The sequence below is a fragment of the Odontesthes bonariensis genome, chromosome 7 (assembly GCF_027942865.1).
Source record: "Odontesthes bonariensis isolate fOdoBon6 chromosome 7, fOdoBon6.hap1, whole genome shotgun sequence".
Taxonomy (NCBI): Eukaryota; Metazoa; Chordata; class Actinopteri; order Atheriniformes; family Atherinopsidae; genus Odontesthes; species Odontesthes bonariensis.
Genome location: NC_134512.1, coordinates 14,088,906 through 14,113,710, shown reverse-complemented (window position 1 = coordinate 14,113,710; position 24,805 = coordinate 14,088,906). Strand labels below are relative to the sequence as shown.

At 41.8% G+C, this 24,805-nt stretch overlaps 2 protein-coding genes across 2 annotated transcripts; both read right to left on the bottom strand.

Annotated features, from left to right (window-relative positions):
* Positions 1-834: 834 nt before the first annotated feature.
* On the bottom strand, positions 835-9,491 carry rhcgb (Rh family, C glycoprotein b). Its single transcript, XM_075469563.1, has 11 exons — positions 9,045-9,491; positions 6,537-6,729; positions 5,867-6,017; positions 5,247-5,394; positions 4,992-5,158; positions 4,192-4,329; positions 3,324-3,460; positions 3,016-3,140; positions 2,808-2,881; positions 2,338-2,405; positions 835-1,727 (listed from the first exon to the last, which is right to left on the bottom strand). Exons 1-11 carry the CDS (start codon positions 9,265-9,267, stop codon positions 1,679-1,681), a joined length of 1,473 nt encoding a protein of 490 aa, XP_075325678.1. The 5' UTR covers positions 9,268-9,491; the 3' UTR covers positions 835-1,678.
* A 10,490-nt stretch (positions 9,492-19,981) lies between these two features.
* LOC142384644 (complement C1q-like protein 4) lies at positions 19,982-21,264 on the bottom strand. The gene is made up of 3 exons (XM_075470939.1): positions 21,022-21,264; positions 20,795-20,932; positions 19,982-20,481 (listed from the first exon to the last, which is right to left on the bottom strand). Exons 1-3 carry the CDS (start codon positions 21,134-21,136, stop codon positions 20,210-20,212), a joined length of 525 nt encoding a protein of 174 aa, XP_075327054.1. The 5' UTR covers positions 21,137-21,264; the 3' UTR covers positions 19,982-20,209.
* Between the last annotated feature and the right edge of the window lie 3,541 nt (positions 21,265-24,805).

Sequence of the window (24,805 nt, the reverse complement as noted above, 5' to 3'; positions counted from 1 at the left end):
ATGAGAGGAGTTGGGGCGGGAACTGCAAGGGGGTGGGTTGAGAAGGAACCTGGTTTGTGTGTGTGTGTGTATGATTCTGTGTGTAAGGGAGGATCGAGGGCAATGGGGGAGCCTTTCTTCCCAGCAGGGCTGCATCTCTTTTAATTGGAGCACTTGTGGCACCATTACCTCCTTTACTCAAACACGTTACTGATGACAAAAGAAAACAGCGCTAAGCCTGCCTTTGTTAGTGAGGAGACTGGATGAGGAGATGGATTCCTTGCTGCTACTCATGTGTGGGAATCATCCACACTCCCACCGTGAGTCACGGCCTTGTCCGTCCATTGAAATACCACAGGCAGTTGGGCAGGCGACTGAACGTATGGAAATCCAGCCGTCGTCAGGAAATGATGGAGAGAAGGGCTGCTATGATATGCAAATTTAGATCTACTGGAAGATTTTTTTTCTCTTTAAATCAACTCCTTCTGTGTGAACAGACACTGTTAGATGCACCTGATCAATCACTTTGAAATAATTTACTCCAGGGTGCTCCGAGGTCTTATTAAGCAGTGTCAGTGGCTTCACTCTTCGCTTTGACACAGTCATGACGATAGGGCTGGAGTCTTTTTTTGTTTTTGATCACAATAGTGTCCCGGGAGAGGAATAAGAGGGTGACCTTTAACCTCTATCTGACCTCACATGAGAGTGGGAGCAACAATGTATAACTTTTTCAGCTTTCCAATGATAAAACTTAAAATTTTTAGTCAAGAGCTTCATGCAAAATGCTTATTTCTTTGGGTGGCTAAATTAATGGAATTCTAAATCAATTATATGAAGTGAAATGGGCACAACTCATTATCCAATTACAACCGTTTATTAACAATCATTTGTGAATTCTCAAATTACATTAGCATGAATAAACTCTTCCGAACAGTACGACAAATATCAAAACGTGTACAGTGTCTGCACAAATGAGATTTTGACAGTCATTCATTTGGTGATTCGTAAAGAAGAAAAAAAAACATGCCAAATCCTTTATTTTAATCCCCCATTTCGCATTTATAAGGAGTGCATGAATAGTTAATGAGAAATGACAATAAATATAAGCACATAAGTGTCTTAACTTAGTTTCAAACAAGTATCTCAGTTCTCATATTTTTTTTAAATCCATAACCAGTAACATGATAAAGAACTCATTGTAAAATTCTCCACAGATGCAAAAAAACAATTCCATTGCAATTTTTCTAAAGAAAATAGGAATAAGAAAGCAACAAAAGTTGTAACTATGTAAATAAGAGGAACAACGGAAACTTACAGACAAGTCTGTTTTCTTTTCCAAAATTAGCCCCGATTTCTTATGTGAAACAGACCAGAACTGTTTAGATCAAAAGAAACTAAGATGCCGATCAAGGTAATGTCACTCATTTAATAGAACATTTAAGTATAAATTCATCAAAACTAGGAAAAATTTTTCTTGAAAAAAAAAAAAATAGATACACCACTGGCGATCAAACAAATGAGCTCAAGATTTGAAAATGCAATTTAAGGCTAGAAAAAAAAAAAAAAAAAAAACATGCTAACAGACTTTTCATTTTTTGAAAAGTGGCTGGTGGTGACTGGTGGGATGGGACCATGTCACATGTTCTGTCCAGCGTGAGAATTAAAGAAAAAATTGTTTCATGTGTGATGAAAGCAGAGATCATGATCGAGGCCTAGAATCTGACTCCATGGTGAAATTTGACTCCGCTCTGCAGGGGGAAAAAAAAGCATTGCGTAATGTGTGAAAAACAATCACGCTTCACAGAATATAAAGCTCACAATCTAGTTGAAAATACTTTAAAATATAATGTTGTTGTTTTTTAAGAGTTTGAATCCTTGAATTTCATCCACTGGTGTTTGGCCTCTCTCTATTTACTCACTTAAAATGTAAACATGACGGCTGTTGCGAAAACTCAAGGTCACTTTGAGGAGTGGAACATGTGAAGGTGTTCTCTAAAAACCCCCATCAACAAACAACACAGGAGAGCTTCACTTGGAAGAATAGGTTCTGCATCAGTGCTCTGTTATCAAGCCCAGACTGTGCGGTGAGGGCAAGTTCTTTGTCTCTGTGGTGTCATATTGTCAACAACCACAACCTCATCTCGTTCTCATACGGTATTCCGACCATGATATGGATATTCCCCACAAAGGGCAGTAACTACAATGAGCTGCATGCAGTGTGTTTAAATTGTGCTCTGCTGCCACCGAGAGGACACTGAATTCAACTTGTTCTTCAACATGCTTCGTCATGTCTTTTGTATGAGAATATCATCTCCATGACCAGAACAGTGTTGACAGACAAACAAAATAGACACTCACACATTTTTGTTCCGCATGTGATTGTTGTACTGCATGATTGGTGGGATGCTTTCCTCGTCCTCTGGCAGCTGCAGACAAAACACAGGGCATACCAACACTTACCTCTGTTCTCTTGTTAAAATGTCAGAAACTGGAAACTTGTGAGACATTTCTTTGTAAATACAGGTGAAGGAAAGACGCCAGACCATTAGGTAATGTAAATAATGGGTCGGGAGAATAGGGCAACCAACACAAAACAGTGAATGTTTCCGGTCACGCACATCATGAAATCAACCAAAATCTGTTTTAGCCAAGCCATTTAGCATTGTTGTTTCGCAGCCAAGCTAAAGAAATCTCAAATGAGTTTTTCACGTTTTCTTTGAGACATCTTGTTTTCCTTCTGTATAACTTAATTTCTGTCTTGTGAATTACAGCTTGAATCGTTTCAAACAGCAAATCCCTTTTCAAAGCTGTACAAATCTGTCTCTCACCTCCCAGTAGTTCTCATCATCAAAGCAGTTGTCTTCTGCAGGATCTCCCCATATAGGTAATCTTAAGATAGCACCTGAGAAGAAGAACAGGAGCAGAGTAAATATCCGAACACATGCTGCCTGTTTGAGGAACCCATTTCATTCTAACTCATTCACATTACAACTATTGTTTAACAGGTATTATGCCTAGCAGTGGTTTATTCCCTACCGACAAGGATGCCTCCGCCTATACCAAAGCAGATTGCCACACAGAGGGCTCCTGCCTGGTGACCACCCTGCTTTGTAGGCACCCTGTCTTTGAAAGCACCCTCAAAGTCAAAGGTGTTAATCAGCCTACCAGAAAAGAAAGAAAACAAAAAGGAAAACACAATCTTATTTTTACACAACATTATATACGGCTTGGAAGCAAGAATAAAAATATCACTACCTCTTTTGTGTTCATTCAGTGTTTGGTCATCTTAGATAAAAACCTGCCCTCTGACTGTTCATTTCTGGGTTCATTCAAGGAAAACTCACCCTTCATGGCCATAAACTGACTCATCAGCAGCTGCAGCAGTGATGGCTCCAACAATACCACCTATGACTCCTGGCATGGCATGGAGATTGTGGATTCCACATGTGTCCTGAATCTTCATGTACTTCTCCATGAACGGCTGAAACAGAAGTATGTGTCTTTGAAGTGGGGCTCTGCCCAGAACAGAGTAGTCAGTGTTTTACCTGCAGTATACAGCAGTCAGATGCTCTCAGTTTGGAGCACTCTCTCCAAGCAAGCTAAAGCTAAAAGCTTTTTTTAAAGATTTTTAAGCATCTAAAATTATTTAAACCTGAAAAAAAAAATGTTCTCAGTGTTTTGAGTGAAAACTACTGTGTGGATTTTTATGCTATGTGTCAAACAGGAGTGGGTCTGCGTAATGCAGGCCGTGTTGCCTCAGGGTATAGCAACTCGGACCACTTTGGAGCGTACTGTGGACCATGCTGTTTGTTTCTGTGGTTGTGAGTGTACTGACAACTGTCTGATGCATAAGTGACAAGTGTAAAAAACCATAATGTAGCTCTTGTTTGAACGGCCAGTGAAGTTTGAGCGGTTTTAAAAATGTACCTTTGCTCAATTGTGTTTTTAGCTTAAAGCTGACCTGTGAGAAAAGCTTCTGATTCTAAAAACGAAATAGCGCTCTGACTGCTGTCTACTGTGGGTAAGACCCTGAAAATACACAAAAGTACAACAAAAAAAACCTCACTTAAATAATGATAACCATAATCAATATTACCAATTATGAATTCATCAACAATAAAAAACATATTGCATTGAAAGAAAGAGTGCAGAAACATGACACTGCATTGCACCTTATTTCACGATAGCCGTAAAAAAATACAAAGTTTATACCGTCAGATAGATATATCCTAGTGTGGAGAGAATCCCACAACAGAACCCTACAATAAGAGACCCGTAGGGCATCAGCATGAACTCTGCTGCCGTTCCGACTGCAACACCTCCAGCAAGTGTGGAGTTCTGGATGTGAACCTGAGAAAAGGTTTTCGAAAATAAGTGTCAGTAACAAATTGAACTACGGTAATTAAACTGTCTGTTTACTTAATTGTGGGTTCTTGGATTTGGTTTGGTTTACAAAAAGATCATTTGTACTGTATTGTGTACACACACATGGTTAAAGAGCCTGTCATATGCTCATTTACAATGTCTGAGTTTTATTTTGAGTTAACAGTTCTAATAGTTTAGGTTGACAAGCTTTTATATCTCTATAGGGGTTCCCTCCCCCAAGGCCCCCATTGGTCGAAATGATTGAGTGCATCAAGCTGCATATACTTTCTTTTAGATGTACCAAAATATGCCACCAGGCAGGCATTTTGTAAAGGTTTTTGTGGTGATGTCATCATGTAAAGATAGACTAGCCTGGACAACAAACAACAATTTGGCAGCAAGGCGTTTTATGGTAGAAAATAACACTCTCTGGCGTGTAAATCTGCAGACCTTTTACATGCAGATGAGCTATATAACACACTGAAGTAAAAAGTTTAAAATTGGTTGTGTAACTTTAATTGGGTGGCACAAAAGTCGTGCATTTCTGTCTCAGATTAAGCTACACAAATCTTCATGTCCTGTTCCAAACATGTCCATCGTTTGTAGTGTAAGTAATTATTGGAGATTTCTGATTTGCTGCTCTTTACCATGTCTAGTTTTCCATGTTTCTGGAAGAGGCTTGAAATGGCCACAGTAGTGAGGACAGTTGATGCCAAAGCCAGGTAGGTGTTGATGGCAGCTCTGTGCTGCCCGTCCCCGTGATCTGTTATAGCTGAGTTGAAGCTGGGCCAAAACATCCACAGGAAGAGGGTGCCTGTGAAGAAAGAAGTTAGGGTACGGCAGAACAAAGACATCTTCTCAGTAAAAAGCACAAGTACAGTTGTGTACTTGATCAGGCTCACCAATCATAGCAAAGACGTCAGAGTGGTAAACAGAGCCATGCAAGCGGCTGCTCTGGTCCAGGTTTGGTCGGTAGAGCATCCATGAAATGGAAAGGCCATAATAGCCTCCAAATGTGTGGATCACCATGGAACCTCCAGCATCTTTGGCCTTCAGGGGTAAAATATTTGCAGGATTTGCCGAAGAAATGCATGTATTAATAATGTTTCTTTATGATTAATATTAAAAAACAATTATAAGAATGAGTTATGATACATAAGAATATGAGCTGTTTAGATCTCATCTTTGCTGAACCACATCAGCTGCATTCTATGGGGCTAGAAGGATGCTGCTAATTTGCTACTCAGTAGCTACAAGGTGGCTTTAATTAAAAATGAAAAAAAAAAAAGCACACGTCTGAGAACTAAATCCCATTTTCAATGCATGTTTGGTGATGCACTCTCCTGCTATGATGATATATTAATTTACTTGATCCAAATGGTTAAAGAAATAAAGAAAGAAAGGCAACCTCTGGAGAGCACATCCAATGCTATACTTTGTTGTTTTAATTAAGTGAAATTAATAAAATTCATCTTGGTACTTGCACAGTCAAACTGCTATATGCATATGGCCGTTGACTTACATGGATAAGATTCAGGATAATATATTCCTCCACAGCAAACAGTGTAATCCCAAACAAAGTCAAAACCATCAACTGGACTGGACTGACTTTGCCCAGCAATGCTCCGTAGGCAATTAAGCAGCCGGCCACACAGAAATCAGCATTGATCAGGCTGAGGAGAGAAAATAGTCCAAATGTAGCAGAAAATCGAGGCAAGAGGAGATCAGTAGTAATCATTAGTAATCTATACTGGTCAAACATGAGACGTATGAGGAAATATTTGAACCAGAAAGTTACTTTCTTTGAACACTGGATCAGATGATACATCTCGTTGACCCAACTAGTCTTAGTTACAAACAGAAACACCTATCATATCATTTGACAAACAGCGAATTGGCTGCTCTCCAGCAGAATCATCAATACTCCTCCCAAGTTTCTGTTTACTCTCCAACGACAAACACTAAACCTTAACATGGCTGAACAATTAGCTCTGGAAATCAGTCAAACTGGTTTCACCTCCTGCATTTTTTTTCTCCCTCTCTGGAAAACATGCAGGTTGAAACATGTTCCTATAGGATTTCCAGGCAGTTGGAACAAAAGATCAAGAACTTTGTGACATCAAATATCCCCGTAACACTGTCGTTTCAGAAATAATCATTTAAATTCATAAACTATATAAAAGAGTATTTACCTTTCAACCCCAATCTTGATCTTCCCATCAGTGTAGTCCAGGGAGTGGAACCAGCCCTGCATCAGAAGTGCCCATTGGAGACCAAACGCAGCGATGAGGAAGTTGAAACCCACTCCACCGAAACTGTAACGCTTAAGAAATGTCATCAGGAATCCAAACCCAACGAAAATCATCACATGCACATCTTGGAAACCTATAGGAGACACAAGTTAAGAAAGGTGGCTTGAATAGAGCAGCAAAAAAAGGGGAGGCTCAGTGGTCATAGCATCTTATTCAAATTAAGAAACTCAATTTGATCTCACGCACATCTCATGCAATGTTTCAATTCCTCCATTACAGGAGGAATCAATCATGGCTTGTTCAGCAGATGATTCAACACAATGCAGTGTTTTTTTTAACCCATTTTTGGATTTTTCTGGGAGTCTCTTTGGAATGTTTAGTCTATCTACCTGACAAAACAGATACAGAAAATCCTACTGCTGCAGTCACCAGGATTGCTGCCTTTATTCATTCCTTTATTATTCATAAATTGTGGCCTTGTCCTCATCCAAGAGAAATTTCAGACAAAACACAAACTAACTATCAAAACAAAAGAAGTTATACTTTACATGTCTTCACTGAACAGTCTGAGGAAGTACTCTCAGACCTGACTGGGAAAATTCAATGACACTCTGTGCTTGTTGTTGCAAGTTGTTCAAACAAAGAAGATGAGAATGGAAGTGTAATCGTGGAGGTAATCGAGGTGAACTGACAAAGACTGACGAACTTTGAATAACATTATTGAAACTTAAACCGTTAACCCCTGTGTTTTCAGCAATCACCACTCATAAAGAGTGCAATCCCATAGTTTGCTAAAAGTTAAGGGTTTTGTTACTGGAGTGATCGCTCAACAAACAGCTGAAAAATCTAACTGGGCGTTCACAGCGTTAGCAGACTGCTTCTCTAGAACAGTGAGTTGCACAAACTAAAGATCAAAGCAGATTTCCCTTATTATGTTTTTAAAGTGATACCTACAAAGGAAAATTATCTTGTGAATAATTCGGAAGCTTTCAAAAACTAAACTGTCCTGGCAGAAGCAGAAAAACAGTTCAGGCCGCATAGTTTGCTCTTACAGCATTCCTCCACAATGCAGGGTGGCATGAGGGTATATTACGTAAGAGGGGGGTATCATGTGAAGATGACTCAAGGACATAACAGTGTGTATTTACTGTTACTGACTGATTAGCTGTTGATGTGTTTTGATGATACAGAAATTTATCAAGTTGCTTATACAGGTACCAACCCTTGAGGAGGTAAAAGCATTTCTGAAATGGTTTTGACTGAGAAGAAGGTAAAATTGGTCAGAGCACAGCTTTAACTGTAGCTTCAGTCTTACATACTGTATATGAATATCTTCACACAAACAAGAGACAGAGTATCTTTGATCCATTCACTTTTGCATTGTTAGATCAATTTATGTATTTATACTTCAATGTAGAGATAGGGGCGCTTGTTAAAAAAGCAAAAGCAAAACTCTATTGGGAAAAGAAATTCAATCTGCCACAGAAGGCTGTCGGCAGTAGACAAAGAAACTAAATAAAGTTCCAATATGTTGTTCATCAAAGTGTCTATCATACTGATAAACACGGCACAGAAAGCGGCCATTCAATCCAGACATGTGGGACAGTTGGTTCTTCTTTAGGTGACAGTTTATGACCAGATAACTATAATGTGTTGATGCCAGCATCTTGCAGCCACAGTTAGTTATGCCACAATACTGAAGCTGCCTGACATATCTCAAGGCACAATAGATTCCCACTATACAGTGAAATACTATAGTCTTCATTGTCACACCTGCAACAAACCCATCAGATCAAGTGTTTTTTACAGCCAACAAAGGCCCCTGATGCCTCAGACTAAACACAGATAGATGATGTTGTGCTGTTTCATCACTTCAGGATGAAGCGTGGTCACAGACACTAAACTATGTCGGGGCAAACATTTATCATTTGACATCCAACACCACATCTAAGATGGTTTCATGATAAACTGATACGGATACTGTGGAGATTTCTGTGGTACTGTACAGAACAGTACAACCACACCCATGCAGAACACGCTCACATACACGCAAACCCTAAAATCCACACAAACTATGTGATGAAAAATATATTCATTCTGTCAAGACGAAGACATAAGCGTAGAGATGTCAGCGGAGGTGAAATGAGAAAAAGCCTACGAGGAGTCAAACCCTTAGGGAAATATGCATCCGTAGGTCTCAGATCCCCGTCAGCAATATGTAATAATCAGAAAGGTCTTTCAAATGTGACAACTACCAATAGTAATACAAATAATAATAAAAAAAACGCATACCTATTTGTGTGTGAATTTGAATAAGTACTGTATAAAGACATTAAAAATTTTATGGATGACTTTATTCACTAATAAAGAAAAAGCAGTGACTATCCATCAGTCAAACATTTGGATAAGAGATTCAATTAGAAAAAGCAGGAAACAAAAGTCACTTACTGGGATATCTGAAGTAGAAGTCATTCTCAATGTCACTTGATATATTTTTTTCTTTCCTGTACTCTACCCAGTGTGCGTCTGATTCCTCGTCGTACCGAATAAAAATCCCAAACAAGATGATCATGGCCGTTTGCCACACAATACAAACTGCTGGAAGACTGAGACGAATGTTTGTATTTTTTTCCCTGTCACACATCTCCCTGAAACTCTGAACCCCACCCATTGTTGCTTATTTAAAATCTTTTGCAGTTTATCAAGATCAATCAATCATCAAGATGCTCTAGTCTGGAAAGAGTCTCAGTGCTCGGCTGATCTGCCTCGTGTAAAAGTGAGAAACACTGCAGGGGCCGAGCATCCTCAAGTTCGAGGATACTCCCACAGCCACTCCCTCCGCTTTGCACATGGAATGTATTGTGCTCTTTACAGTGACATGTTTTGTGTGTGTGCGCATTTCTTTGACTTACTTAATATAAAGGGGAGTGGAGACTTTTCACATCTCCTTAGTAAACATCTGTTCCAGTTAAGCGTTATCTGTAAATAAAGTGCATCTGTGCTGGCTACATTAGAAAGAAGCATGACGGGTGTGACAAAGTCAACAGCTACAGAGGTACGTTCACAAAGACCAAAGACGACCAGCCACTGTTGTAAAAGCACATTTCAACATAACTTAATCACTTTGAAATCTAATACATTTTCTCATGTAAAAAGGCCTAAATGATAACTTGCCACAATTACTTTTTTAAATATTGTATTTAAAGCCCTATTCGGACGTGACTAGTTCAATGGGGGGACGTATGGTAATGTTGGTTAACCAGACGACGCCAGGGAGAAGAAATGACCAATTCGGACGGGACAAGAAATCCCTGTACTATTCATCTAACATGGGAGGAGTTGTTGGTTACGCACAACCCTCACATCCTGGATGCCATGCACATCTTCATTTCACTTCCGTAAACCCCATCTGTAAACAGACATGGCACCGACCATGCGTGCTTGAAAGCAGCGCTTCATCCAGAACCTCCATGTTTGCAAACAGACACACCTAATTGATTCTCTCTTTAAAAGGATGTGACGAAATATTCCGTACTTATTACCGAAGGTCACATTCGCACGGGATTGGCATTAGCTATGGTAGATACTCCGGACCGTTTCACAGGAGGTAGAATTCTCGGCAAAGTTTACCGACATACTCCGCTATCATACTGACATACTGACATGGCGCGTTCGGACGGGACTAGATATCCCGGTTATTATTACTGTACCCCAGGTCCCATTAAACTAGTCCCGCCCGAATAGGGCTTAAGACATGACTAAACTAAACATGGACTGAACACAAAAATACAACCTAAAACATGAAAACTAAAAACGAGTCCCTGGGCGTGACACTTACTACATTATGATAATACTTCATTTATAAATAATAATGTTTATAGGACTATTTTGACATTTTGGTACATATAGTACCAGACAAACGTCATGTTATTGACTGAAAATAACCGAGGTCTTTATTTTGTGTTGCCGAAAAAACATATGGTTCAAAGTCTCCGTCCTCCTTCCTTGTTATGAGGACACTGTGACTTCTTGAGTGAATGACTTGTTGCAATTCCCTCCTGGCACTTGTAGGAGTGTTACTTTACAGGAAGTGATTCTGGATGGCATTTGAGGGTCTGAACTAACGACTTACATGGTGGTATTAAGTGGAGAATTTTTTCTACTTACAGTACAGTGGGAACCAGTGGCGGCTGCTGACTTTTAAAACAGGGGAAGCCCATATTACGTGTTCAGGGTTGTAGTGGCTCGTGCCATCCCAAAGCAGAAGATAGCAAAGTTAAAAAGAATTAGTTATAACATAGCTGTGTCTAGTATGACAAGTATGCCCAGCAAATACACAGAAAGAAGGTTTAGACTTTGAAAATTCACACAGCAAGGCCAAAATCAAGTATGATCGAATCTAAGGCCTGTAAATGGCTGGATCTGTGGCTGGATCAGAATCTGTGGAGCATTTTTCCCTGTCATAATGAATACTTAGAGTTTGATGGTGGTGGTAAGTATTCTTAAAAAAGGTAACATTTGTGAATGGGCAGCATGAATTCTGGAAAGAAACAACTAAAAGTATGAGTGAAACTCTGACAGCATTTTCACAGACAACCAGTCTCTTTTGTATCCACTTTGGGACTGAAATTCCAGCGTACTTCTCCACGCTTAAAAAATTCGGCTGCCACAACATCTCTCATGATGGACAAACACTAACTCCAATCATCACGACACAGCCCCTCATATTGACACGCCCACGTCTAATCTACCCCCAGAGACGCCGGGCAGCCTCGGAAGTGATGAGTTTTTGTCGATTTAGCCAATGATGACCTAGAATTGTAGAAAAAAACTTGACTCTCCCGCCTCCTCCTGAAGCCGGGCAGCCCTCGGCTCGGAAGCCTGGCTGTTAGTGGCGGCTTCATAACATGATTTCCTCAGTGAACGGCGGCGATTTCAGAACAAATTACTTCATTACGCTACAGGACAACATGTTGTAGTTATGAAAGTAAATGCAGTATTGGGCATATCTTGTGTTTTGTGAATAACTGTTTTATCGTCAATTTAACATTGAAGATGTAGCAATTTCGCCAGAGAATGGGAGAGGCTGTCCGGCTTCCCGTGTTGTCGCTGAATAGCCGCGGCTGGTGGGAACCTACTCTTATGTAGCTCTTTTCCTTGAATTTGTCATCAGTAAACGTATTGTTAGCAGTTCCTGCTACTTTCTCCCCAAGGTAACATACCCAGTGGCGGTTCTAGGATTTTTCTGAAACAGGGGCCAGAATGGGGCCAAATGTAACCTTCAGGGGCCAACAGTGTCACCACCATCTGATATCCAGTGATGACGCTGCTTGAATAAACATCAATTGGCGACAAGGCAATACACACATTATCCAGCAGGCGGTGAGAAAACATCATCGTCTTACTCAATTAATTTACCAATCATAGCCTCATGGTAAATAGGCTACCAACCTGATTGGATATTTTGTTTAGTGTATTGCATACTGTAATACATCATACCTACATATTGCAATTTTTTAAAAACTTACTCTTCTACAGTATACTGACAGTAAAGAACATCTACTTCTAGTCTACTATCCAAAAACAAAAAGGAATAATTCAGTATCCCTTTTGAAACTGAAATAAAAAAAATCATGAATCAGTAACGTTTGTAATAATTCTTTTTTTTTAATTCAGTGTGCATTAAGGGCACATAAAACACACAAAACATAAAACATAACAGCTTTTAACTGTATATACAACAACATATTCAATCTCATTCCCCCCCCCCCCCCCCCCCCCCCCCCTCCCCCACACACACACACACACACCTTACTATATTTGTGAGCACCTTCCATTGACTCCAATGCATTTTACTTGCATTCAAAATTAGTGAATGCTGAACTGTGCCCTGACCAAAACAATCCCTAACCCTAACCTGACAGTAAACAAATGTTTTTGCACTTTTAGTACTTTCATCAACAACAAAACATATTTATAGCAGCTTTTCCTTCTTAGGTTTGTTTATAGTTGCTAGTCCTAACAAGGTAGCAACAACCATGCTGAACAACTGCTGAATTCCCTTTCTTTTCATGCTGTCTGCTGCTATCTCTGCCAAAATCTTAATATTACACAAAACACAAAATCACACATCTTAATGTTAAGCGTTGAACAAGCAGGTCAAAGCTATTGCTATCCTACCAACAAAATAGCAACTTATGACACAAGTGCAGTGGATAACAAGTTTAGAAGCCAACCGTTTTATGTAGTCACAGTTTAGTTTAATATAAACCTAAACTTAACAACAAACAAGAAGATTTGACACCAAATAACAGTCACCTTCTTAAGCTTCCAGCTCGAATTCAAGTAATTAATACGCCATGCACACTAAAACATGAACACTGAAGTAAAGTGCATCATTTGAGATTTAGTACTTTTCTTCTTCTTTTCAGTTGTATTGACACAACCAGCACACTGCCACCCACAGTTTGGGGGTGGAACTGCAGCGGCGATCATTGAACTCCAAGTACCCCTGACTGCAGACCGCAGATCGGGGCGGAGATCAACGTTGAGGGGGTGGAACGTTGAGGGGGCGGAGCTCAATGACTCCTTTGCGGGTGCCATCTGGTGGCGGAGACCATGCAGCACATTCACAAACAGCAAGCAGCACCGAGATAGCCTGGCGACGCCATCCTACGTACTTCCCCCCAAAGATTTTGGCTCCGCACATAGTCTGGCCAAATCCTCCTACCTCGGTTCGCTCAGTGTTTTGCCAATCAGCAAACAGTTGCGAGTGGTGACGCAGAACTTACGCGCAGAGTCCATTGTAGTCCATATAGTTGTAGTTCAACCGCAGCGGAAATAAACATGGCGACGGAAGAACGCTAGAAGCTATCCATGAAGTTGTCCCAACTCTGGAGAGCATTACACAATTAAAACAAGAGCAAGAGGAATGCCTCGTCAATTTTGTTAGTGGCAAGGATGTCGTAGCTCTCCTTCCAACTGGCTTTGGGAAAAGTTTGATTTATCAAATGGTACCGGTATAATGACAGCGGATGTGGGAAGCGTGATTCGCTAGCTAGAGCCTCGCGAGAGTAAGCATGAACCTCGGCGCATAACCTACGTCCTTTCTAAACATTACTGATTGGTTAAGGGAACTCCGTTACTCCAATGAATTTAAGTTGTTGGGTAAGGTCCCGCCCTCCTTGGAAACGGATTCCTCTTGGGTTTTCCCAGACTGTTTGACAGTCAGCAGTCGGCTTTCGCCCAGGCTAGCACCGAGATGCCTAAAATAAGGAATCAATTATAACTGTATATAAAACAATTATAATAATATATATTAGATATATAATTATATATATGAAACATTTATATATATATTAGATAGATAATTATATATATATAAGCACACAGTTTGACCAATCAACTATCTGCAGACTGAGATCAGCTGATTATCTGAGTCAAGACTGTCCTACTGTTGCCTGTTTGGGACGAAAACCTGCAGCTGGTGATGGAAATTGAATCATTTTGAACCATTGTCTCATAAAGTGGTTCACCACCCGAAGCTTTATTCAATTCCCTTGGGTTACATATACTGGCAGTAGATTGTTGCACCAAATAAAGCAAATATGATACATCTCTTCTGTATATAATAACACAATAATTTAAAAACAATGGGAAAAGTTTTGGTTTGTCTTTCATATTTTCTTTGGGAGTGTGCTTGGTGTAATAAAGAGGGTGCTTGTGTTACTTCACGTGTTTTTATTCAAGAAAAGTAGTTTTTGCACAGTAGAAGGGCTCAAATGGTTTCTTTTTTTTTAGACAATTTCTCCAGCGAGTTTGAAGCATGCTTCGAAGCTTCGATGTTATTTATTTAAAAAAAAAAAAACGAGTGTAGGGGCATAGTACTATAACTTGTTTTTTGACAGTTCTCGTTTATTTTTGAAAACCGGAAGTTGCCACATGCTGTTGAAAGTTAGCGCTGAGTTTCTCAGTCGTCTCCGTGGTGTAAGATAATAACTAAGCTAATAACTAAGAACACAGTGTATCGTCACAGAGAGCATAGCATATTTTAAAATGAAAAAAATGTTACTTTCTTCCTTGTCTGTCACAAATATTGCAAAATAGCAATCAAAAAACGAATCTACTTCTTCTCTTCCACACAGTCTTCTTCTACGGTTCAATGTGTTGTTCTATGTTGAGCATCAACGTTGAGCATCGCCACCAGATGGCACCCGCAAAGGAGTCATTGAGCTCCGCCCCCTCAACGTTCCGCCCCCTCAACGTTGATCTCCGCCCCGATCTGCGGTCTGCAGTCAGGGGCAGGACAGGGGCACTTCAGGGGCCAATCAAATTAGAGGCGGGGCCTCGGCCCCTCTGGCCCCGCCTCTAGATCCGCCCGTGAACATACCGTACCTCAGTTTGCAGAACTCAACACAGAGAAAGAGTGAAAGTATACATATGAGTAATGTGAACCATACAGAAGTGTCCTGTACTTAAAATGTCAAACCAGGAAAGTGAAAAACACAGGAAATGGGAAAACATCTCACAAAATGTCAGCTACTTGTTGCCTTTGCATGAAACTCCACAAAGCTGCCTTAAACTAACTAATGAAACAAAGAGAAAGCAATGTTAAATGTCTACTGTAAACATTCCACATAAAATCTAATGTCTAACTTTCCCCATTTCAACAGGGCAAATTCTTAAGGTGCAGCCCAGTGCATCTTATTTTAAGCCTATCTGGGAGACACAAGAAAATTACCTAGAATCAATGAGGTATTTTTACTTGAGTTTAATGTGCTTAAAATACTTCATTTATAGCATTTAATTTAGTTATACAAGCTTTTTAAATAGAATATAATATGTATTACTTACTATACCTCGAAAAAAAAAAAAGCAAAGCCTGAGGAAATAAACTGCTCCCAAGTCTGCTGTCATTTTCAGACAGATGGTGGAGAGTTGCAGTTTTAGCATGGGTGAGTTTTGTTGTTTAAATATTTAACACACTATTTGTCAAGGCAGTACAAAACAGCTGAAGAATAAACGCCGTGGAGCATGTCCAGAGCTGAACATATAGAGTGTTGTGTGCTCCCTGATGAGGAACCTCATTAAAATGAGTGAGTAGATATCTATGGTCACTGAGCTTACCGCTGAGCTGTATACTGCTACCTTGGTGATGTTATTCTTGCAGATGATGTGCTCTTTGGGGATGACGTGTAACGCTGAATCTCTTTGATTTGAGCACCACTGTCAAGCTTACTGAAGTGACTGTTGATGCAACAAGTTACAGTGAGAAGAAAAGGTTTGTGTGAACAGAAACTGAACCGATCTCTAAAAAGGGAGGAATGGAAAGGAAGACATTCAATGATTTAAAGTGAATTTATTATATTATTTTTTGGATTAAATAATGATAAAAAACTAGAAAGCTGCAAGCAGCTGTATGCGGGACCGAGATGTGCGCACATTGGAGCATGTGCTGGACACCGTAGTCGCGCAGCTCTGGCCACACGCACGATACCCTCTGCGTACGCACGAGCACATAATATTTCCAATGCAGAGGGGTTTTTGAAAATTTCAAGGGGGTGCCACTGAGCCATTTTGCTCCACCCACACACGATACCCTTTACATAAGTACGAGGTCGACAAGGTGGACGTGTGTGCCAACTTTCAGGACTTTGTGATGTTAAAGGGATACGCCACCCAAAGGTCAAATTAAGTGTATCCCCGCATTCCCGAGACATAAATAAGTGTGTGGGAGCGTTTTCCTGGCGACCCAGGCATTGTCCGAATCTCACAGCACTGACCACTGCTTGGTTTCGCGTAATACCTCCATGCTAGCGTCGCCAATCGAAATATTTCGCCCAACGTGAATTAATTTACTTGATTCACCTTCTAATTACTGTGTGAGTGGTGTACTTTGACATCGAGTGCAAATGACTGTGTAAATCAACACGGAAGGCTTGGTTTGCTCATGTTAGTTTGGGAACTAGTTTCCGGTGCGGACAACACAGCCGACGCACACTCCCCGCTACGTCATTGGGAATCCCCACCCCCACTGTCCCATCTGTGTTCGAAACAGAGGTTGAGTGGAGTAATATTTCGATCGGCGACGCAAGCATGGAGGTATTACGCGAAACCAAGCAGTGGTCAGTGCTGTGAGATTCGGACAATGCCTGGGTCGCCAGGATAAACGCTCCCACACACTTATTTATGTCTCGGAAATGCAGGGATACACTTAATTTGGCCTGGGGATGGCGTATCCCTTTAAGGCTTTCAATTCACAAACACCATCACACAATTTTCACCGCCTGGCCACGCCCACACCGTTCAGAGTTTGGTAAAGTTTTTCAATGAATTTTTCCCCCCATGTCTTAAGAGTAACCTGGCCAAGTTTGAAGTCTGTAGCATTAAATCTGTAGGACGAGTTCGATCATATGCAAGGCGTGGAATCGGTCAAAAATGGCACGAAAACTCCCTTTCCATCCAAAATGGCCGCCTTCCTGTGGACGTGGGAGCATGGAGGCATGAGACGTTTTTGTGCGTCTGGACATGATGAATGAGTGTACCAAATTTTGTTGTTCCACCTGAAACTAAGCTCAATGCGGGGACCATTTTTAAGCATCGTAGGGGACGCTACAGAGTCACTAAGCGACTCCCAAAAATATAAAGTTTAGATTCTTTCATGTCGTCAACTGGTAGGTGGTGCTTGCAAAATTTCAAGAGTTTTTGAGTACCTTTTCCAAAGAATAATTCGGACGAATAATAATAAACCTTACAGATACAATAGGGTTGTTGCAGTTTCACTGGTCGGGCCCTAATAAAGTGTTTATTGGTGGTCATGAAGCATCTCAGCACTGGGCTAAGTGGAACAGAGCTCCCGCAGGAAATCCGTCAGACCCAGCCTCCATTTCCGGGTATCTTTTGTGTTTATAGCCTCAGTATTTCACATAGGTTGGACTCACACTGGACCGAGTATGATTGGACATGAGTAGGTTCAACATGCTACGCCATGTTCTCTGGACCAGCCAAACAATGTGTGTGTGAATCCTGCACCTGCTTTCCCAGGCTAATTGTTTTGTCTCACTATGCCTGGATCTCTTAAGGTCATATATCGTGTGCATCGTGGAAAATTACAGCACTTCTAATGTCTAAGAACAAAGCCAATTTCAACAGAGCTTTAAGCAACTCAACCCACTCCCTCATTTCCTTTGACTGCAGCCTTCCTGTTCTGCTCCGAACTCACCAAAACCGGTGCTGCCACATTAGCACAGCCTGGCCGGGCTCTCTGCAGCTTGTAGGGTTAGGGTTAATGGATTAATGGGTTAGGGTTAACCCAGGGTTAATGTGATGGAAAGCAGCAGTGTGTCACTAAATGCAGACCAGGCTCCAGTTGCATGTAAGACTGTAAAATGGAAAGACTCCACATAGCTTAGTCTGATTGTTGTGAATATGACCTTTCTCTGGTGAAGATGGTCAGAAGCTGCCGTTCACATGACAGCGTCTTCTTCAGAGTAAAGATTAGCATCAGGATATTACTGTGCATCTGAAGCAGCCGCTGTATTTGGGCAGGATGGGCAGAGCCCCGCCTTCCACACCCCAACCTTTCTTTTATAGATAAAATATAGATAATTATAAATTATAGATAAAATATTTATTTCAACTTCAATCACAGTGGGAATCGTATTACACTATATTGTGGCTTGTGACGGACTTTGCGAGTGGAATCTGTTTTTATTTTCGCTGAAATATAGCCTACCTCCAGTGTGGCTGTTTAACGTTCGATCTATGGCCACTGGCCAGGGCAGATGCCTGGTCTGCTCTCAGCCAAGCCCGGCCCCGCCGAACTCTCGAACACATTCTACCAATCAGAATCACTGTAGGCCCCTACGTAGCATAATATCATGTTACATTTAGCGCGCCTGTATAGATGCTATTGGGGCAGGTGTATGATCTGCCCTGGACATGGAAAGGACTCAAAGGGTTTAAGAAATATTACTCCGCCCATCTAGCCAGTGGGAACTTCAGTGCCGCCAAATTCCCCTACAAACTTGTTGGATAAAACGGTAGGTAAAGATTTTACTTTATAGTTGCTATCTTACAAAGTTTAAGTGATTGTGAACGAAGTCTTTGCAAAATGGGAAACTGGGAGTGATTTAATGAAATGTCTTAGCTTGATGAGCAAAGCAATGTTGAGACAGTAAACAATGTGTTGACAGCTTCGTACCAGTTGCGAACCGTGAGCACTACGGCTGGGCCTTCACCTCAGCCCTCATTGCTGAAGAAAAAAAAATCATTGCGGGAAAAAAGCTAGCCACAACATTGGTCTCGTCTTTCGACAAAATTTAATTTCCTTCGGGATTAATAAAGTATCTCCAATCTAATTAAATAAATAAAAAACGAGCACAGACCGCTCATACAGTCAATGGCACGCTACTGCGGCTAGCATTAGCAACTAGGCTGCTAGGCTTGCTAAATCGGTAAGCATTAGGCTACTGAAGAAAGCTAGTCTTTTTAGCTACCGTACATTATTTTATCATCTTTCTTCTAGGCTATAAGTTAACCTTTGTTTACGGCCACTGGCCCTAACCTGACGAGTTAGCTGTCAAATCACCTGAAGTTTTCACCGGAAGTACTGGCGCACACACAAAAGTTTGAACGTCAACCGCTCCACTCTGCACGCTTTTCGGGTTTCAGGAAGGCCTACGATCTTTTTTTTTTGTCCCGCCCACTTTAAATCAAACCGTGATTGGTCAATTTCCCCATCACCCTCCAAACCAAAACACATAGCTTGGCCTTCCCCGAGATGCGTGGAGTCCTAACCAATAATGAGCCGGTTAATCTTGCTTCATAGAGATGGACAATTCTGATTGGATAGTATGTTTAGGGACAGTAACCCTTTCATTGCCGATGTGAATTTGACAGTAAACTTAACTTTGGAACATAGATTAGCGAGAATGTAGTATTGAATGTATTGTATTAAATTAAATGAGAGTGATTGAGTTTTTTTATGTATACATATATTATTATTTAATAATAATTAAATAATAAAAAAAAACACGAGTCCAGCAAGGCGCATCTGAATTGTGCCATGAAATTAGCCATGCAATGCTTTGCGACAAGTTTCCCTCTAATTGAAACGTAGGCAGTATTAATTCCTTTCACAAACTTTCTCTTCGCTCATTTTCACGTGGCTTTTGTGTTTGTTGTATGGCAGACTTGTATGTGAGTGCGCACCCCCCCCCGCGCGTATGGTTGCATAGACTATTGGCCTATTGTGTATGCTCCATAAAAGCTTGCATTTTGATAATGCAGATCATCTGCCCCGCCTATTTTCCAGACCACGAGCCGCTACTGATCTGAAGGAAGCCACTGCTTTATTCCAACCTGGACAATAAGGACACCAACAGTAGAATGAACAACCTTTTATTTCTTTGACAGACCTGTTTTTAGCTCATTTTCAATCATCAAAGGTCTCAAAGTCACAACTAAAGAATGACTTCACACAGAGCCTGAAGGTTCTGAGGATTTCTTCTTTGTTCTTGTTTCTCTGATTCACACTTTGTGATGACAGCTGAGTTTGGACTTCAAGCGTGGACCCAGGCATGTTTGTGGATTCAGGATGACCATCTGGACGTCTACATGGGGAAGACGAGGAAGCCGCTGAAGGTGCTGAGCCGACTCTGGTCTGCCATGGTTTTGCCTGCCCAGAGTTGGGCAAAGACCCGGTCGCCCCGCTCCAGCTCCAGAGTCATGCTGTTGGAGGCGCTGGCCTGTGTTCCCGCTTTGTGATAGATGGCAAACATGTTCTGGCCGTTCTTCTTGACTCCTGCGTTCAGTTCTCCTGTAGAGCCAACCACCCCAGTGAGCTGGAAGTAGTAGACTCCTTTCACAGGGGCCGTGAAGATGCCTGGAGACAAGGAAGATGGAAAAATCAGAGGTGGGTTCAGTTTTCATCTATTCAGCAGCACCGTCCAGTCAAACAAACGTCCCCAGTTCTAAACAGTGACGGGTCCAATTGAGTTCAACAAAAACGGAGCAGAAGAATTTGGATATGTTGGCATTGCTGCTGCTGCTGGACTGCATCATCATGGAGGTTCTTTCACACTCTGGTGGTCTGAAAGCCACCCAAACAACAGGCTAACTGCTCCCATGTAGCGGTGGTTAATGACAGTGCTGCTGACACCACTGCTCAGGTCCTGACCTGACCAGGGGAGGCCTACCTGTCTCTGGGTTGTATGCGTTGCCCACGTTAGTTACCACCTTCTTGAAGTCCAGAGTTTTATCTTCCTCCAAAGGCCCCAAAGTGGTCCAGTCAGTGGTTTCGAAGAGAGCGGCAGAGAAGGCGACTCGAGATTGCACTGCAGGGGCCAGAAGGTTTTCATCAGAGAAGCTGAACGTCTGCACCCACACAAAGACACAGAAACACTGACAAACATGATGGATGTACCTCTGTCTTGACTCTCCTTCTCCAGTTTATCCACTCTGGCTGGCAGACCCCTCTGATCCTGAGCCCGGACCAGACCACAGGCCAGCAGCAGCACCAGGAAGCAGCAGGACATCATCTCTGCAGGAGAACTGTACCCAGAGCAGGACGGGAAACACTGCACTGAAACTCTGGCAGACTCTTTTATTCCCGTCTGAGTCCGATCTTTGGACTAAGTTTAGGTTCTATCTCAACAAGTTGGGCAACCATCAGTTTGTTGAACTGTGGTGACAGACAGCATCTGATCGATGTCTCCTAACTTTGGACTGACAGCTGATTGATTCTTCAGCATAATGTGGTGCGACCGGTTCATGAAGGTCAATATGTTACATCAATGGAAAGCTTCTCGATTTCATGGAAGCAACTAAATCTGAACTCCTTTCTTTTGTCGAGAGTTTTCCACACATAGTTCTGTTCAACAGTCCTGATCAGACTCGTTTCTTTACATATCTCCATGGAAACAGCAAGCAGCTGCAGAGATTCACTGAAACATGTTCAAACATGAACATAAACCCAGAATCTGATTCAGAAACAGAGTTTGTTCTCTGGGGGTATAAGGGTAATTCTCCTTGGATATATGGTGGTGAATGAATGGGATCAGAGGCACAAAGCGTGTCATACCCCAGTATGATAGGTGGCGCTGTACCCATTCCAACTATTGCTAATAGAGCCACTTCCTGTTGACCTCTTCATGACCAACAACAACAACAAACTCAGGGATTTGAGAAAGATGGAGAACGAAGAGCAAGATGAAGCTACGTCCCTCTACATTTGGTCTGTGATGAGCTGCTTGTTGCACAAACGCGATGCACAACGGAGCATTCTCCATCGCGTTGTTTGTTTCTTTCTGACGGCGACAACAACAGTAATATCGTCTCCTTTGACTTCCGGGTCATGACCTCGGGAAAAAAGCGGTCATCGGGCGAGAGGCGGGGTTCACCCTGAAAAGGTCAGTCAATCACAGGGCCACACAGAGACAAAGCAGACAGACAAGGTTTTAACCTAACCTAACCTAACATGCATGTTTCTGAACGGTGGGAGGAACCCGGAGAACCCGGAGAGAACCCAGGCACACACGGGGAGAACATGCAGACTCCACACAGAAAGAACCAGCCGGGAGTTGAACCTGGAACCCTCTGCTGTGAGGCGACGCTGCCCTTGATTTCTCTCCACTCAGGTATCAGTCAGGGCCCCTCCATCACCTTCAGTCGATTCAAAACTCTGCAGCTCGATTCATTACGAGACAGAAAAGTGATGAACACATCACCCGTGTGCTGGTCTCCCTGTTATACTTTGTATGGATTTTAAAGCTTTACTGCTCACCTTCAAAGTCTTAAATGGCCCCAAAGACACCTGAGACTTACTGACCTGGTATGTTCCCTCCCAACCACCGAGATCCACAGATTCTGACCTGCTAACTGTTCCCACATCAGTCAGATCAGGCCTTTTTCATCCATCTTACTGAACTCTTCATCCTCTGAAGTCTGACCCCCCAGGTCTGCAGCTCCCTTCCAATCCCCCTTCAAACCTTCCTCTTTGAGAAAACTTTGAAAGTTTCTGATACATTTATCACACATTTTTACTGCAGACATCTATCTGACTCTAACTCACCTATTCCCTTCTAACTTCAACATGCTCCACAAATAATTCTGTTTGTGCTCATGGCTTCCTTTTGTGAAACAGGACCTGTTTCCTCCATGTTTTCATGATGATGCTAAAGTCTCACATCAGCCAGGGCTCTCAAGTCTCACGCAATGAGCGTGAGACACACGCATTTCAACAAGTTCACACGCTCACACGCCACACATGCCATTTCTCACGCTGAGAAATGACCAACGTCGTCGCACAGAAATTCTAATGGCCGATACTATAAACGAGTCAATGGCAGGTTACTGTGCGCTCGTACAGCTCAGAACTATAGCTCTGGTACAGCTGTCTTGATTTAACAACCCATCGGCAAATCACAAAATAGAATTTCTCAGCCAATCAGAAAACAGAATTTCTTGTTGCCGGGTGTGAAATAGCTTTCAGCTGCAAGCACGCATCCCATGAATGCACAGCGGACATAGCCTATTATGCTCTGAATGCGTGCAGAAGTTGTACACGAGCTGGAGGTGGAAGAGAACCGTCAGGATCATCAGCAGGTCATATTTTCATTTATTTGAATCTTTTATTAGTTACTATAGTTTTCCTACTCCTTGTAAAAGACCAATACCTGCCGATTAAAGTGTTCGTTGGAGTAGTAGACCTAAATATTCAGCACACCACACCCTTTGACATGAGCAACTTAATGAAAAATGAAAAATATGTAGGAGTGTAATTAGGCTTCCGTGGTTAATTTTTTTCAAAGGTGACTGGTATGAACAGATTCCCAATAAGGCTATCTACAATTGCCAAACTGGTATTAGTTCTGCCGCACTGAAATGCTGATGCAGAGAGGGTTTTTTTCCATGGTGGGGCTCAATAAAACCAAGACCAGGAACACTTTGTTTCTGAATGGAACTCTGTCATCCATCATGACTGTGAAAATGGCTGACATTGAGCCACAGTGCTTTAAATGGGAGCCCCCAATATCAGTCATCAAGCATCAAAATCTGCCACAAACACTTACAACAACACTCATAAACAAACACACACACAGAGGGACTGCTCAAGGGGCCCATTTGGGGTTATGTTTGTTTTTCTTAATTTAATTTGTCTGTTTTTTTGTTTGTTAAGACTTTGCATACCTAAAACAATTTATTTTAAAATATAGCAGAATTTAGTGTAAAAGTGAAGATTTGTGATTTTGGTATAAATAAAACAATTTTTTTGTTCTTTAAGTAGCTAGTTTATGGCGATGGGATACTGCAAGGGACCCCCCCCAAAAAAAACCTGAAAGAAACCCCCCCACGCACACGGCCCGGCCCCTGCCCCACCCGAATCTCATTCCAAGCAAACTTGAAAACTTGAGAGCCCTGCATCAGCTGTCAGTCAGACATTAACAGACATTGATCAGACAGTGACGGTAAAGAGCAACAAACTGTTTGAACTGTTCAGACAGTAAATTCCCAAAGTCTAGAGATCAGATGGAGACACTCTGCAACACTCAGACACCTCGTGTAACATGAAGGCCTTCGCCTTTCAAGCCTGATGTTGCCTGATTGTTGCATATCATTTTCAACGCTCGCTAACATTATTTCTTTAAAGAAATGACAAAAATCAGAGCACAGTCACTCATTAATTCCCAGCTTATTCTCCCTCCCTTGTGCACCAAATGAATGATAGATTTCAAACAACCATGTGCACAGCTGTGTTTTACGGTAACAACAGAGAGCCGGCCTCCTGAAAACTTCCCTGACTTAGCCCTGGAGCTAGCAGGCTGCAGACCAAACCGCTCCCTCTGGTAAGGAAAAAGGAGGAGGTGTGTGTTTACATCCACAACAACAGCTGCACAGACTGCACTGTCATTCAGACACATTGTTGTAGAGATTTGGAGATTTTAAAACGTAATTGTCAGCCTTTTTATCTGCCCCATGAATGTCCAGCTGTCCATGTCCACCCCCGTGCTAATGCTAAGATAGCCATGAGGAAGCTGCACAATGCCATTTGAGAGTAACAGACCCCCAGAGAGCATCATTATTGTGACGGAGGATTTCAACCAAACTAACATCAAAGCTGTTCTGCCCAAATATAAATATGTGGACATTAGAACCCTTTGGATCAGGCCTACGCTAACGCTCCTGGAGCCTTCACCTCATCTCGGACC